The sequence below is a fragment of the Marmota marmota genome, unplaced genomic scaffold, assembly GCF_001458135.2.
Source record: "Marmota marmota marmota unplaced genomic scaffold, marMar, whole genome shotgun sequence".
Classification (NCBI taxonomy): Eukaryota; Metazoa; Chordata; class Mammalia; order Rodentia; family Sciuridae; genus Marmota; species Marmota marmota.
This window is the reverse complement of record NW_026000174.1, coordinates 52,618,713-52,636,524: the sequence shown is the minus strand read 5'-3', so window position 1 is coordinate 52,636,524 and position 17,812 is coordinate 52,618,713. Positions and strand designations below refer to the sequence as shown.

General features: G+C 34.4%; 1 protein-coding gene across 5 annotated transcripts in view; it reads right to left on the bottom strand.

Annotated features, from left to right (window-relative positions):
- The window catches only part of Ttc17 (tetratricopeptide repeat domain 17), a 110,768-nt gene that overhangs the window by 62,523 nt on the left and 30,433 nt on the right, over nt 1–17,812 (bottom strand). For all 5 annotated transcript variants that reach the window (XM_048788635.1, XM_048788638.1, XM_015477795.2 and 2 more), the window contains exons 9-16: nt 16,517–16,677; nt 15,019–15,131; nt 13,022–13,168; nt 11,582–11,697; nt 11,260–11,425; nt 9,770–9,847; nt 9,424–9,648; nt 5,939–6,125 (exon numbers count right to left, since the gene is read on the bottom strand). In XM_048788635.1, the coding sequence (XP_048644592.1) occupies nt 5,939–6,125; nt 9,424–9,648; nt 9,770–9,847; nt 11,260–11,425; nt 11,582–11,697; nt 13,022–13,168; nt 15,019–15,131; nt 16,517–16,677 (1,193 nt within the window). The remainder of the gene's footprint in view (nt 1–5,938; nt 6,126–9,423; nt 9,649–9,769; nt 9,848–11,259; nt 11,426–11,581; nt 11,698–13,021; nt 13,169–15,018; nt 15,132–16,516; nt 16,678–17,812) is intronic.

The following is a 17,812-nucleotide window of genomic DNA, read 5'->3' as shown; positions in this document are numbered from 1 at the left end:
TGTGTTTGTGTGTGACAGAGAGAGAGAGAGAGAGAGGGAGAGAGAAAGAGATACCTCAGAGACCTTGCTTATATTCAAAACCATCACACATTCATTTAACAGATTTCATTTTACATTATAAAGGGCCAAGTAAGTTGTTATTTAAGAATGAGTTTGTTAAAATGTCCACTTCAGTTCTATTTAGATTAAATAAAATTGTAAAATAACAAAACTATAAATATGGAAAAACTGTATGCATTTCAAAACTGCCAAAATAAAATGTTTAATCAAAATTGGAGGGGTAGAGGGTATAGTTCAGCAGCAGAGTGTTTGCCTAGTATGTGCAAGGCCCTGGACTCAATTCCCAGCACGGGAGGGAAAGAAAAAAAAAACCCACAAAACCAAATCAAACCAAACCAAACTTTGAAGCACCAATTTCTCTTTTACAGTCAACCTGAGTGGGCAATTAAAAAAAAAAAAATCAACCTAGTAAGATTTCCTTCACAGCATTGTACAAAAGAAAAGGATTAAATGCTATTGAAAGGGGTGAGAGTAAGGTCAGAATAAGCAGCTGCTTTAAGAACATATGTACTGCTAGGTGTGATGGTGCATGCCTGTAATCCCAGTGATTTCGGAGGCTGAGGCAGGAGGATTGCAAGTTCAAGGCCAGCCTCAATAACTTAGTGAGACCCTAAGTTACTTAGCAAGACCTTGTCTCAAAAACAAAAACAAACAAAACAAAACAAAAAATACCTGTGGATGTAGCTCATTGGTATAGTATGCCTGAGTTCAATTCCCAATATAAACCAATCAACCAAAACAAATCACATAAAACATATTCACTAACAGCAACCAATATAATGATTTCTAAGTTAATAAAAGCTGTCAGATAAATAATTCTAAACTAAGTGATACTGTTTTAGTTAGAATGTCTTTAAAAGCAGAAAAAGAATTTTTGGCTAGTATTTATATATTTTTAAGCTGAATGCAACATTATTCAATATTAATAGAATATATCACCTGTGCAGGCATTCCAAGAAACAAACTGAAAATCTACATGAAAATGTCATAATTATGTAAGAAAAAAAACCTTGCTGCTGTTAAGATACTGCCTATAATTTTACCACCAAGTTCATACTATGTAAGGTACTACACTGTATTATAGTTGCTGTATAAAGTTATTAAATATAGATCTTTAAACAATTTTCAGAAGACAATAAAACAGAAAGATTATTTTTAATTAGTTTTTCAAGAGTACTTAGTTACTTTTGATCTGTGTGTGTGTGTGTGTGTGTGCGTGTGTGTGTGTGTATATATATATATATATATATATATATATATATATATATATATTTTAAATTGATGAGCTCTCTCTGAAAGAACTAAAAATTATAGTCCCTCTTTCCAAGTTAAATTATTTTCTTTTATTGTTGTTATGTTGGATCCAATAACATTACTGGGATAACCTAGACTATCAGATACTACAGATTTGAGAAAGATCCATTCCACGTTATTAAGTTTCCTGGACTAGTTTAAAGTTTAGCTCTCAGGGAAAGGTTCAACAACAGTTTTGTTTACTCACATGAGTGACCTAAGAATAAAATTCAAGAAATTGAAATACTGAACAAAAATACTGGAAATCTAAGGAAAAGATTTTCTACAAAAAGGCCATCACATACATATAAAACCCTTTCTCCAAAAAAGAAAATTCCAAGAGAGGTTAGAGAGATGATAGTAGAAAGTTTCTATTAATACAAGAAACTTGTTGATAGAAAAAGTAAACTCCTAGAAGTTTTGTGGTGGAATTTTTTGGGTCTTCTAGGTATAGAATCATATCATCAGCAAATAGTGCTAATTTGGGTTCTTCTTTTCCTATCTGTATTCCTTTAATTTCTTTCATTTGCCTAATTGCTCTGGCCAGTGTTTCAAGACCTATGTTAAATAGAAGTGGTAAAAGAGGGAATCCCTGTCTTGTTCCAGTTTTTAGAGGGAATGCTTTCAATTTTTCTCCACTTAGAATGATGCTGGCCTGGGGTTTAGCATATACAGCTTTTATGATGTTGAGATATGTTCCATTTATTCCTAGTTTTTCTAAGGTTTTGAAAATGAAGGGGTGCTGTAGTTTGTCGAATGCTTTTTCTGCACCTACTGAGATGATCATATGATTCTTATCTATAAGTCTTATTGATGTGAATTCAGCATAGTAGCAGGATATAAAATCAACACCCATAAATCAAAGGCATTTCTGTGTATCAGTGACAAATCCTCTGAAAGGGAAACGAGGAAAACTAATCCATTTATGATAGCCTCAAAAAACAAAATAAAACAAAACAAAAAAAACACCAAAAAAACCACTTGGGAATCAACGAAAGAGGTGAAAGACCTCTACAATGAAAACTACAGAACACTAAAGAAAGAAATTAAAGAAAACCTTAGAAGATGGAAAGATCTACCTAATTCTTGGATAGGCAATGTTAATATTGTCAAAATGACCATATTACCAAAAGCACTATACAGATTTAATACAATTCCAATCAAAATCCCAATGACATTCCGTATAGAAATAGAAAAAGAAGTCATGAAATTCATCTGGAAAAATAAGAGACCCAGAATAGACAAAGCAATCCTTAACAAGAAAAGTGAAGCAGGAGGCATCACTATACCAGAACTTAAACTATACTATAGAGCAACAGGAACAAAAACGGCATGGTATTGGCACTAAAACAGACTGGTAGATCAATGGTACAGAATAGAGGACACAGAGACAAACCCACATAACTACAGTTATCTTATATTACACAAAGGCTCCAAAATGTACATTGGAGAAAAGATCGCCTCTTCAAAAAATGGTGCTGGGAAAACTGGAAATCCATATGCAACAAAATGAAATTAAACCCCTATCTGTCACCATGCACAAAACTCAACTCAAACTGGATCAAGGATCTAGGAATTAAACCAGAGACCCTGCTTCTAATAGAAGAAAAAGTAGACCCAAATCTCCATCATGTTGGATTAGGCCCTGACTTCCTTAATAAGACTCCTCTAGCACAAGAATTAAAATCACGAATCAATAAATGGGATGAATTCAAACTAAAAAGCTTCTTCTCAGCAAAAGAAACAATCAGTGAGGTGAACAGAGAGCCTACATCTTGAGAGTAAATTTTTACCATACACACGTCAGATAGAGCAATAATCTCTAGGATATATAAAGAACTTAAAAATCTTAATACCAAAAAAACAAATAACCCAATCAATAAATGGGCCGAAGACCTGAACAGACACTTCTTAGAAGCTGATATATAATCAATCGACAAATATATGAAAAAATGTTCAACATCTCTAGCAATTAGAGAAATGCAAATCAAAACTACTCTAAGATTTCATCTCACTCCAGTCAGAATGGCAGCTATTAATAATACAAACAACAATAAGTGTTGGTGAAGATGTGGGGAAAAAGGCATACTTATACATTGCTGGTGGGACTGCAAATTGGTGCAGCCAATATGGAAAGCAGTATGGAGATTCCTTGGAAAACTGGGAACGGAACTACCATTTGACCCAGCTATCCCACTCCTTGGTATATACCCAAAGGACTTCAAAACAGCATACTACAGGGACACAGCCACATCAGTGTTTATAGCAGCACAATTCACAATGACTAAACTGTGGAACCAACCTAGATGCCCTTCAGTAGATGAATGGATAATGAAAATGTGGTATATATACACAATGGAATACTATTCAGCATTAAGAGAGAATAAAATCATGGCATTTGCAGGTAAATGGATGGAGTTGGAGAATATAATGCTAAGTGAAGTTAGCCAATCCTCAAAAAACCAAATGCCAAATGTTTTTGATGATATAAGGATGTTGATTCATAATGGGGTTGGGAGGGGGAGCATGGGAGGATTAGATGAACTCTAGATAGAGCAAAGGGGAGAAGGGAGGGGGTCTGGGGGTAGAAAAGATGGTGGAATGAGATGGACATCATTACCTTAAATATATGTATGAAGACACGAATGATGTGACTCTACTTTGTGTACAACCAGAGATATGAAAAATTGTGCTCTATATGTGTAATATGAATTGTAATGTATTCTGCAAACAAATTAGAATAAAAAAATTTAAAAAAAAAAGAAAAAGTGAAATCCTATTTATAAGGCTGTCTTAGGTAATCTACAACTTTTTTAAAAAATATTTTTCTTTTAATTGTCAATGGACCTTTACTTTATTTATTTATATGTGGTGTTGAGAATTGAACCCAGTGCCTCCACATGCTAGGCAAACACTCTACCACTGAGCCACAACCCCAGCCCTGGTAATCTACAACTTTTTAAAGACCACAATGTATTTTCTAGGATTAAGAAAGAAGATAAAGACCCATAATTTTAAAGTTCTGAATACTTTGTATTCACATGAATTTTTAATGGCTTACATTAATCCAATATCTATTGTATGAAAAAGATCTTGTTTAATCCTCCTGGCAAGTATATGATATAGGTTTATTTTGGTCTTTCATAGTACAAATAAGGATACAAATTACGGGGATCAGAAAATTATAGCTAAGCAGGCCTCAGACACGGATCTGTATGATTCCAGCGCTATCCGCTCTGCAACAGTGCCTTGCTGCCTTAAGCCTTCAGTATTCATATAAGAACTCGAATTCAGATTGTGCTTATCATTAATTCACAACTGAGCTATGGCATTATGTTGCTGAAGGAATTTTGGTTTCTTTACTAAATAACTGGTCTGATATTTAAAAATAAAAGTACTATTTATGGTCTCTCATTTCATTAAGATACTAATTCAGTCTGGTATGTTAAATCAGGCAAACCAGTTTCTGGTCCTAAATGTACTAGTAATTATCAGTGTCTTTTAGACAAGTCACATAAATAAGTAGGTGTCAGGTTTTGTTTTGTTTTGAATTTCCAAAGTGAAGGAGCTGGAATGACAGCCCTCTGCTCAGATACTAAAATCTAACTTGAATATTAGTGAAGCACCCACTGATTAGTCTACCTGCCAATGGGTAGGTATTATGCATCTACATATATGTAAATTGCACCTATCATAATTCAAGGCAGAGAGTCAAATTCATGAATTTTATTCTTACAGTGAAGGTTAAATAAGTAAATAACCAAATATCATGTAACTTTTAGAACAAAGGTTTTAATTGATAAATAACTGGTATAGCTATAGGCTCTATAAAAGAACATACTTAGGCATGTGCATAAGTACCCCTGGCTGTGGGAGAGAGTGAAAGAAGGGAAAGGCATATCAATTAATACCAGGTGAATATTGGAAAGGTTCAGTAAAGGTCTGAATCACCTTTTAAGGTCTGAATCACCTTTTCTGAAAGGTGATTCAGACTCATGACTATGTATGTAGAAGAACTACTTCAACTCTCATTACACACTTGGACTACATGAACAGAAAAACTACCCTGTACCATGAACACTGGTCATTATTTTAAGAGAGATTTTAGAGGAAAAACACATAGCTTATCATTCCCAGCTATATATATGTATTAATACTTTATTCAGTCTATCATTATTATTATTATTATGCAGTACTGGGGATTGAACTTAGGGGTATTCTATCATTGAGCTACAACCCCAGACCTTTTAATTTTTTCTTTTGAGACAGGGTCTCATTAAGTTGCCCAGGCTGGCTTCAAACTTGTGATCCTTCCACCTCAGCCTCCAGTCACTGGGATCATTCACATGTGCCACTGTGCCTGGCTATTCAACCTTTCTTAATCAGGATTCTGGGAAATAATTAAGCCTTAATACTTTAAGACATCTATAGTAAGTAATGAAATAACTTCTTTCCTATTTATCTAGAATTATGCCAGTTATCTGAAATCCTTGGGAAAATGTGAGAAAATCATTTTGTGTTTTGTTGATCAGAATAGGAACTCCAGCTAAACTCATGATTTAGCTAGAATTTAACAGCTGCTTACCACTGCAAACAGAAGAGGAGATGTTGTACAGAAAAGGATAAAACTGCATACAGCGGATCAACTTCAGGCTGTTTTCACAATCTGGACATTTGGTAGTTAATTTCAAGGCCTGTCTAAAGGCTTCAAGTGCCCCACTGATATTCTTCAGAGCAAGGTAAGCATTTCCAAGGCTCAAGAAGGTCAGGGGCTGGAAAAAAAAATCAGCAAGGCATTAATGAATTAATATTTTGTAAGAGTTACAAATCCTTCATAATATGTCTTTTGGCTTTCCTTAGGCTACCCCATAAAGGTTGTTGCTAATGGCCATTTTATTCACATCAGCCAATTCTAAACTATGTAACATATACAATGTATTTTTGACTTTTTTTCTAAAGTATGTAATATATGGTAAGTCTTCAGTGTACATCTCAAATGGATTTTTATATATTAATATATCCCTATCCCAGCCACTCAGCTTAAGATATAAAACATTTAGAATGCTTCTAGATCCCAAAGGGTTCCGTGGGCAAGTCAACCCTACCCCAAAAGTAACCACTGCTGGTGTGTGACTGCTATCACCATAAATTGACTTTATCTGTTCTTTTTTTTTTTTTCTGGCCAGGGGGGTACTGAGGATTGAACCCACTGAACCACATCCCAGGGTCTCACTAATTTGCTTAGGGCCTTGCTAGGTTGTTGAGGCTGGCTTTGAACTTGTGATCCTCCTGTCTCAGCTTCCTAAATAGCTGAATGTGTATGCCACTATTCCTGGTGACTTTAGCTGTTCTTTTTTATGACTTTATCCATTTTTTTTTTAATGTGGTGCTGAGGATTGAACCCAGTGCCTCACATGTTGTAGGCAAGCATCCTACCACTGAACTGCAATCCCAGCCCTTCAGCTGTTCTTAATCTCATAAATGGAACAAAGAGCATATTCTCTTATATGTATATATAACATGTATCCTTTTGTAGCTTCTTTTAGTCTAAAACTGATTCATGTTTGTGTATCAGTAGTTCATTCTTTTTTGATATTTTCCAATTGATGCATAATGTCCCACTGTATGAATATACCATAGTTATTCATCCATTTTGCTGACAGGCATTTAGGCACTTTCCAGCTTCTGGCCAATATGAATAAAACTACTATGAATATTTGTGTAAATGTCTTTTAATAGTCAATATTAATACTCATTTTCTTTTGAGTACACAAGAGTTAGTAGTAGCCATAAGGTTGGCATATATTTAGTTAGTAAATAAGGAACAAGTCATAGAAAACAAAAACAATAGAATTATTTTTTTTCCAATTTCTTGTGAGAACACTTTACATCTAACAATAGAAATAAAAATTGAGGAGACTGACAAGTTTAAGGGTAATTTTTAAGAGCTAAGATTAAAAAGGCAAAGAGAACATATTTTAACATGTAACAGATGGAACTAGTCTTTGTTGTACAATTCACACAAATTAAAAAAAAAACAAATTCTAACAAAATGAGCAAAATGTCTACACAATCTTTTACTTTAAAAATATAAAAATTTTATGTTACAACAGAGGAGTGACATTTTGAAACAAGTAAACTTGCTTTCTAAATGTTAACCCAGAGGCAGTGTAATATCACTAACAACAACTGTGAGTTCTGTGGCCAATCTCTCTGAGTTCAAATTCAAGCTCTCTGACTTTTGGTAAATCTCATTATTTTTCTGTATATTTAACTCTTATAGTTTCCTTATCTATCAAAGGGGAAAATCCTATCTTGATTGTTGTGATGGCTAAATGAGCTCTTGCTTAGTATGGTATGTAGCTCTAGTAAAGAGTCAAGAAAAGTTAGCAGCTATTTCAACTGTCCAATTCAGGTGAGGAAAAATAGGTAAAAATTCTAATCATGACAACATTTTATTTGCCCCAATTTTTTGGTGCACTATTGGGCATTTTGTACCATAACTATAAAAATATTCATTCTTAGTGACTTAGTAGTTCCACTGCTAGCAATCTTTGCTGCAATACAGAAAACGCCTTTTGTAGGAAACCATTGCTGATAATAGCCAAGTACTGTCAGCAGCCTAAGGAATAAGCTGCATCATCTCCATTCATGAAAACTAACAAGACATATTTTTTTTTTCAGTGTAAAATTTTACATATTTCAAGAGACATAAGTATTTTTGTTTTATTAATTTGTGTTTTAAATTTTAAATGAGTGAAATTTTTAGAAATTTATATTTATAAGAAACATATTTAAATAACAATGATATCTATAGAAATATACTACCATTTTTTAATGTCAAAACTATGTAGCAATAAATACTTACACATAATAGGCCTTAAAGTTCACCTGTACCATAAAGTTGCAATACTGTGGAATATGTGCACAGCAGACAGGCTTACAAGTCAGTGTTTATAAATGCCAACAGCTGGGGAGGGGTGCTGGTTAAGGTATATTTTTGGTGTGCCCACCAATCCACTGATTTATCTTTTTATTCTTTTTGCAGTACTACAGCATTTAATAACTAAAATGTTAATGTTATTTTAAATATAAAAAGCCAACTAAGCTCTAAGAAAGCTCCTTTCTCTTAAAACAAACCAAACAAAACCAAAAAAACCAAAATTGCCTTGCTGCTTTAGTTGGCAGCAATAGAAAGTGAAGCAGAAGGAGGATCATGGGCGCCTACTTCTTCACATCTCACACCATATGCATACCTATAACGTCGGTATCGGCACCTGTTAAGCATTAGATAAAATACTACATGTACAAATTGGCAACTTTACCGGCTTTATAGTATGGAGATTGTGAACTTTTGCTTAAAGTCCAGCAATAAATTTGTATACAGAGATTGTAACTTTTGTTTAAAGTCCAGTTGTAAATTTATGTAACTCAAGAAAACATTTATTAGGAATTATTTTTTTTCTCAAACTTAAAAAATATTAGTTTTGGAATACACTTTTTAAAAATTAATTGATTTATTTTAATTAGGTATACATAACAGCCAAACAAGCAAAAGAAAAGTGGTCTACTGTAAAGTAGGAACTGTAGAGTAAATAACAAAAAGCACCATGAACTGACTTCATGTGGGAGGCTCAGGACATGAATATTAACCTTCCTATTTATTCTTGTCAAAACAACCTTTAAGCTGTGCTCTGGTTTGGATGGTATAAGTATATATACAAATTAAAGCTTTAAAATAGTATAATATTTAGCAGTATGCATACTGTGACGAGTAGGATAAAATAAGAACAGGTGTTTTCAGACTGACACAAAAAAATGGCAATATATTTCTATAGATATCATTCTTATTTAAATATAAGTTTCTAAAAATTTCACTCATTTAAAATTTAAAACAAAAATTAATAAAACAAAAATACTTTATATCTCTTGAAATATGTAAAATTTTACACTGAAAAACAAAATATGAAATTTTTATGCCTTTCCTAGAAAAACACAAATTGTACTCTAAAAGTGAATTATCCTACATAGCATATGGAGCTACAAATAAATTAAGTAAAAAAACCTTACCTCAGAACTATTGATGGCCAAAGCTTGAAGTAGCAGCTTAGTAGCATCAAGATGAAGTCCATAGTGAATCAAAAGGTTGGCTAAGTTGACAAGAGGAATGTCCTGGTACTGAAGCGGAGCTAAATTCAAAGCCCTCTGGAGACAGGCAATAGCAAAAGTGCTATTTCCTACTGCTCTCCAGTAGAGTCCAGCTTCATTGAGTATGAGCCAGACGGGAGCATTTGGCTGAAAACACCAGAATACTTCATTTAGTGCAAAAATACGGTAGATGTTCCAAATTGGATCTTTTATAAGTACATTTTAACTTTTAACTACAATTACTAAGCATTCAAATTAAATGACTCACCTTATTAATAGCATGAAATAAGAAAGACCCAATTTCTTCTTCTGGGATAGTATAGTTATTAATACGGGAAAGCAATATCTGAAAAATTCAAAAGAAAGACTGACTCAATTGAAAATAACAGGGAAGACATTTGAAAAGAATTTCTATGCCTGGCAGTTTTTATTTGAGGTCCTAGGGAGCAACTACTTTGAACAGGTATTTATACTCACATATAAAACATGAAGTCATTGTTACAAGAACAGTTGCTGACCTGCTCACATGTATGTACTAATTTCCTTTAACTTAAAAAAGTTATTATTTTTTTACATACACACACCCTTAATCACATGGCAATTACCATATCCCATTAAAGTCAACCTGAGCATCTAGAACCCAATGAGAAATTATTCAGAAGTTAACAGGCAACATCTGATGTGATAAAAATCTGCTATCTTCTCTGGTTGGAAAGCACCAGATCCCCAGTTAATCTATGTTCTTGTAGTACTGGTGTAACTCTGAGGAATTCTAAAGCCAAAGATCATGGTCTACTTATCTTTGCATTCAAACACCCAAAATAGTACCATGCAAATGGTATTTTTTGCCTCAATAAATGTTTGCTGAATTTAAGTAGTAACTGCTTATAGTTTTGAAATTAAACTTTTTCAAAAGGTAGAGGTAATAGTCTGTTTTTTCTATTAAAAAGGTAATTATTTCAATTATATTTATGGAATGGTATCTAATATAGTAATCCACATTCAGTAATAAAACATTCCTCGTCATATATAACTATTAGGAATTAAAGAAAATAGAATGAACTTATTCATGATTTTGCAGAGTGGTTATAAATATTCCTAGTCATATATAACTGTTAGAAATTATGGGCTGGGGATGTGGCTCAAGCGGTAGCACGCTCGCCTGGCATGCGTGCAGCCCGGGTTCGATCCTCAGCACCACATACAAACAAAGATGTTGTGTCTGCCGAAAAACTAAAATAAATAAATAAATATTAAAAAAAAAAAAAAGAAATTAAAGAAAACAGAATGAACTTATTCATGATTTTGCAGAGTAGTTATTAAGTTGATACAGATTCCTAAGAACCTCATACAGGGCTGAAGAAGAGTTGATAATAAGATCAGGGAAACAGAACCTTCAAGCTTTCAATTTATATAAACTTCTGTAGGTTTGAGGATGCAAAGCTAAACTGAAGTGATCAGAATGGCCTCTACTGGGTAAGATGCAAGTTCTGTGTTGTTCATCTTTGGAACCCTCTGGGTTAGAGGATAAAGAGTGCTTAGGTGGTCTATGAAACAACAACCCCAAGGAACCTCTCCTGCCACTCCTTTAATATAAGACTTACTTCTCAGTCATTTCCTTAATTCTCTAACTTTATCCTTCCGTTTTATAAACTTAAAGCTCAACAACTGCCTTCTCTCAAATTTTTGTTCCATCTAAGAGGCTTCTGAAGTTACCCAGAATGGACGGCAATAAACACCAGCCTAAGTGAGCCTTACTTTTCGTGCATGGTCATCTGGTATTTTGGCTTTCAGATCCATGCGGACCTCTAATTCTTTGACTAAGTAGGACAGAGTGTGGCTTTTTCTGAAGTCAGTTATGGAACAGTCAGGGGTTTGGGCCTCTTCTTCTGAAGAATAATCATCACTGTTGAGTTCGTGGATCCTGGCACAAGAAAAAGGAACAAGATTCACATTTTCAAAGTTTGGGTGAGTTCAAGATAAAGACTTAACCTTTCACGTCCAAGGCCGGTGCTCTCAAAGAACCGCCGGATGACAATCATGCAGAATCAGGTGCTTTGCCAAATCCATCAGCACTTGCCTGAGTCCTTTGTTCTCTGGAGGCAGAAAATATGTTGGCAATTCCCCACCAACAGGGACTCTAGGGTAGCTTTCTGTACAATCTGCTCTTTTGGGCCACAGGATATGCTGCTTGTCCTAAGAAATAAACAAAGCTTCTCATAAATTTCTTTGGAGTCAATATTTCAACATACAAAGTGAACTATTAGAGGAATTTAGGTATAATAGGATAACTGAACAGAAATGTAATATGTTAAGACATCTATACAGTGGTAGATTCTATAATGTTCCTTCTACTGTGGTTTATTAGTCTAAACCAGTCATTCCACCTACTTCACCACACACTGGTTCAGGGTTGGGCAGGCCTAAACCAGTTGAGCCAATATGTCACAGGAGAAGTTTGCTTGGGGTCTCTGGGAAAGAAAAACAAGTCTTAGTTTTTTACGTTACGTGTAAACAAAAAAGCGTGTGGTTCCAGTTGCTGTTGGCTGTCATCTTATGACCATGAGGAAAATAAGTTTTGGGATGAAAACAATACTGTATATTGAAGAATGAAAGAATGGAAAGGAATGAGCCACTGGTGACATCACTGGGCCACCGAGTCAACCAAACCTGAAGTTTGTCCTATCTATGGACTTCCTGAAATAATAGGCAAGTTTTCTTTTTAAGTCAATATGAGGTACAGTACCTGAAAACATACATATGCCTATAAAATTGGCTTAGAAAGCTATTTTTCTTTGCCAATGCCAAACTTTAATAATTCTTTTTTGATTTGTTAAATATGTTCATTTTTCTAAATATAAACAATTATACCAGAATCCTACAAAACTTATATCCTGAAGCTAACAAGCTTTGAGAAGTTTGTAATATATATAATTAAACCAAATTTATTGTACTGTTATAATACTCAATTAAATTCTGAAAATTTAATAGTGAATAAAAACAACATGGTCTCCATCCTTATATGTTGGTATTGCAATCAACTGACATACAACTATTCATAGCTAGCTTACAAATAAATACATATTTTTTTTTATCCTTTATTTATTTTTATGTGGTGCTGAGGATTGAACCCAGGGCCTCGCATGTGCTAGGTGAGTGCTCTACCACTGAGCCACAACCCCAATTATCAAATTGTTTATTACATGTATTTCTCAATAGAATATAAGACAAGGAGCTTGTCTACTATGTTCCTAGTACTAGCTGGGAATTCAATAAAAGAATGCTGATTAAATATATGAAGTTTATAACAACTTTATTGGGAAGACCTTGAGGCTGAGCCTGTATCTTCCTTACCTACTACCTAGCAGATTGCCTTCCATTAAACTTCTATAAACTCATAGAAGTTTAATAAATGCTTGCTGCACTAATCCAAATAGTGATATGGATCATATTAATCACTGAGGTTGAGGGCCACTGCTGTCTGTAGGAGAAAACCTGTTATTATCCTCTACTAACTTACCCTATAGGCATCCGAGTCCCGACCCCAGATCCATAGAATAGAATGGGCTACAGGAGAAGACTTGACCAAATCTCTGATATCACTCTGATTTGCCGGAACATCAAAGTTCACAGACATCATACTAGAGGTTGATGAATCCTCACCAAACTAGAAAATGAAAAGAAAGTCAATCCAATTGTGAGTGGAAAGAGAATTATGACCAAGATTTAACTCATACTGAGGAATCTAGTAGATATTCACAACTAGGACATCAGAAAGTAGGTCAGCAGTAAAGCAATCAGATCTTTTAATTGTAAGAACTACCCCAATAGTATTCTCTCAAGGATAATGCAATTAACAACTTTCAATCAGCTGTGCTGTTGAAATATCAGAAAGATAGTATGATTGTTTTCCTGTCCCTCCCTTTGCTTCCTTTTTATGCTTTAGTCTTTTAAAATTAATGATCAACTAATTTAGAAATCTGGTTCATTATTCCTGTCCCCTGCAGAGACTAAAATGATTACTACTCTATAAAATTACGGTGCTATGGATAGAAGCAAGGAAGCTTTAGAAAGCATTCCTAAATGTTTAATATAGCTGTCAGAGATTAAAGATTATTATTAATCAATTCCAAAAACCAACCTTACAGGTAGAAGAGGAAGTTAGGAAATGAAAGAACATAAACATACATAATCTTCCTCCAAACCAAGGTAAAACAATGTATGATGTAAGATTCTGTAGTTCTTATATATTTCTGAAACTCTGATACAAAGAACAGGACTGGGGATGGAACGGGATAGGAAAAATGTGAGAAAAAAGAAAGAAAATGACAAATTTGAAGTCCTTGGTCTTTATTTTAGAAATAAATTCTTCTATTATATAGTAGTGATATGATTATATGAAAATAGAATGTTGGAAGCTACACTGATGCAATGCACTCTTAAGAACATCAAGATATCCAAAGTTACACTGGGTTTCAATCAATTTCATTCTAAATATTCCTTTTAAATGCCTGGATTTAAGACAGGGAGCTAGATAGAATCCCAGAGAGTATGAATCTAGCTTTTCTTAATCCTTTTCTTGAAAACCAAACATGGGATATTGCTAGGAATTGGTTTATAAAACTCTTATGAAGCTTTTGGTTTATGTTAATATTTTCCACTTAAATGCCCAATTAATTTTTGCTTCTTACTCTTTATAATGTTATATGAATTTTTTAAGATTAAAGGGCTTTTTTTTTTTGTGATTTGCTTTCCTGACTTATTTTAACTGCTTATCTCTGGAAATTTCTAATCTATGATTAGGACATGATGCATTGTATCTAGGATTAAAGCGTTGTTTTATTTCCAATATTCTTTTTTAATGGTACCTGGCATTCTGGATATACTTACTTCCTATGTCACATAGCAACAGTTACATATTATTTAGTACCATTACATCTATGTATTATTTCTTCTTAATTAGACAGACTAGGATGGTGTGTATATGTGTGTTTATGTACATGTATGTGTATTTGTGTGTGTGTGTGTGTACACAGAGACATAAAGATGAGAGAAAGCACATACTTAGCCATGGTACTGAATAAATCCTTCTATTGATAATGACTGTTCTGTTGATGTTTTTGGTTTAGGCAACCTAACTGGACTGATGATTTTGGCAAAGGGTATGGTCTTACTCTTAAGTATGTCTTACTCTTAAGGTTAAGAGGGGAGACAAAAGCTTCAAGTTAAATCGTATACCTACCCAATTCTAGGTCCCATGTAAAGGAGAAAAGAATAAAATACCTACACATACATACATACAGACTGTATTTTGGGAAACAGAATGTCATCCATGGAGTAACTGAGTACTAAGAACAAAATCTGACTTCATAAACACAGAGACACTCAAAACCTTAAAGATTTAAATGACAAGCACAAATTTTAGGGATCACATGTACAAGAAACCAAGGGAGGAAAATAGTATTATTTTCAGATATGCAAAAGTTAGTAAGAATTAGAAGAGACCAAGAAAAAGACCTGAACATAGTCCACATTTTCAAAGATATCTCCTCGATGGTAGCGTACGGGTTGGTCCCACTGGCAATGTAAACTGTGCTGCTGGTTGACTAGACGGCATATCTGATGATTTCCTGGAATAAGAGAGAAGTTACATAAATGACGAGCATGGTCAGCAATGCCAACATCTTTGTCTTGGTCCAAGTCATTTAGTTTCAACTCTGTGTTCCTCAGAACCTACTAGAGTACTTACTTTCTTGGAGTACTTATATAGAGAAATATTCATTAACAGTTCATTAATGCATTCTACAGAAGTCCCAGTTTCTCCACATATAAAATAAGGGGGTTCCTCTATATCATAACTGATATAAAAAATAATTTCCAGAAAATATAATTGTAAAATCCATTGATTACATAGTTTCAAGAAACTCTGGCCATCTCTCTGGAGAGAATTTAGCTTATATACCTCCTGATTTAGTTTCAAATTTATATATAAAAGCACTAGTTGCCTTTGAGTATATACTGAGCAGTAAATAATCTTAAAGACTATCATATTCTTTACACTCAAAATAGCAGAGAAAACCTGTTAGGTGGGTTGTAAAATGTTCTAAAAGTGGTCACAGCTAAGGTTCAAAGATTAAGAACTTTCCAGACCAATGCATTAATCAAGGTAGGAGGATGGAATTTAAGGTATTCTATTAATTTATTCTCTGGTGTCCAGTTGTCAGATCTACTCCCTTGGGATTTAATAAAACAAAAACATTTTGGATATAAAGAAATCAGTAATCTCCCACCAACCCAAGTTCTCCTAGAAGATATTTTTTTTGGATTAAAAAGTCTTTAAGAGAGTTTAATAAAATCTATATACCATCTTCTCCCCCAATTATACACATAAACAATTCTACATGTGATTTTGGAGATGATTTCAGACCCCACTCAATCTAATCCATTCACCCAGGTTAAGAAATCCTGCCTGAAGCTAGGTGTGGTGGTGCATACCTGTAATCCAAGCTGGGAGACTGAGGCAGACAATCACAAGTTTGAGGGCAGCCTCAACAATTAGTGAAGCCCTGAGCAATTCAGTGAGACCCTGTCTCAAAATGAGGGGGAACAAAATCCTGCCTGAAACAAATTCTAGTCTAAAATCTTATTTCTAAAATAATGTTTGTTTTTAAGGGAGCAATAGGGAAAAAAAAAAAGTTAGCCTTCCTGCCAGTATTAGCCACAGAGGAGATCTAGGAAAGTCAGCTCTACACTGTTTTAAGGTTGCACAGAAACTACAATGTAGTCTTCTAGAAATGAATTTCCTGGCTGGGCATAGTGCTGCACACATATAATCACAGCAGTTTGGGAAGCTGAAGCAGGAGGATCTTGAGGTGAAAGCCAGCCTTAGCAACTCAGAGAGACCCTGTCTGCAAATAAAATTCAAAAAAAGGCTAGGGATGTGGCTCAGTGGTTAAGTGTCCCTGGGTTCAATTTAAAAAAAAAAAAAGAATTGCCCAACCTGCCTTCTACTTACCTAACTGTGCCTCTTTTGCCATCTGAGTCTCATGGATGATATTTCTTAAGATTTGCTCTTCTTGAATCAGCTTGTGTTTTTCTAGGATTTCCTGCTGTCTCAAGTAGTGGTCATGCTGTTTCTGATACTCTTTTAACTCATTAAGTGTTCGCTGGAGGGATCTTAACATTTTTTAATAACATTTAATATCATTTTTAAAAAATTTAAAAAATAATAAATTTCAAAAACTTACTTAAATGCATATATTTTCTGGTTCTCAGCAATAATTACTAGTTTTTTCCTTGCATTTAATGTTAAACCTGTACCACAATTTCAAGAATAACAGGGCAAAATAAATGCTATTCTTTTATTAGAACTTTGGGACAAAAACATGAGTGCAATATTTTTCCCTTAAATACAGCCACCATAACATTGAATGGTTTGCTGGACTTTGAAGATGCCATAAAGAACGCATTACATGGGCTGGGGATGTGGATTAGTGGAAGATTGCTTGTCTAGCATGCATGAGGCCCGGAGTTTGATCGCCAACACCATACAATAAAAGAAAATCACACTGTCTTGTTCATGGTGCCTGGCCAAGGACACAGATCCTCAGGGAGACCAGGCTAGAGAACAGCTGGTGTGAGCCCACTGCAGATCCTTCCCAAACCAAACTTTCTCTAAAACCTGCATCTTCCTCTGATGTTCTCTTTTTCTGTAGCAAAGTAGCACTGCCATCCACCCAGCTGTCTAAGCTAAGAAACAATTATCTCCATAAATGTTTACTGTGTCTTTACAGCAGAGATATAGATGTTTATGTTGATTTAAAAACATTACAGAATGCATACATGTATTAAAACTTCACAGGGCTAAATAAATGTTATTCTCATATTAGAACTTGGGGACCGCATACCCATAAATATGTACAATTTTTATACACTGGCTAAAATTTAGGCCTGGGGATGCAGCTCATTGGTATAATGCTTGCCTGGCAAGTGCAAGGCCCTGGATTTGATTCCCAGCACCACAAAATAACTAAATAATTTAAATAATGTATATGGTTCAAAAAAGATAAAATTTAAACACCATAAAACAAATCAAAATATACTACACATATATAATATGACATACATCTTTTTACATATTTAATAACTATATTTCCCTCCACAAAATTTTCATTGGTTCCACTGACATTCAAAGCCTTTTCCAGAGTCCTCTTCTCCTCTTCCCTTTTTCTTTTCATTCTGCCTAAAGTCAGGTAAGATTCAGGGCCATACTATCCTGCTCTCACACTCTAGCTCCTTGGTTCACAGAGTT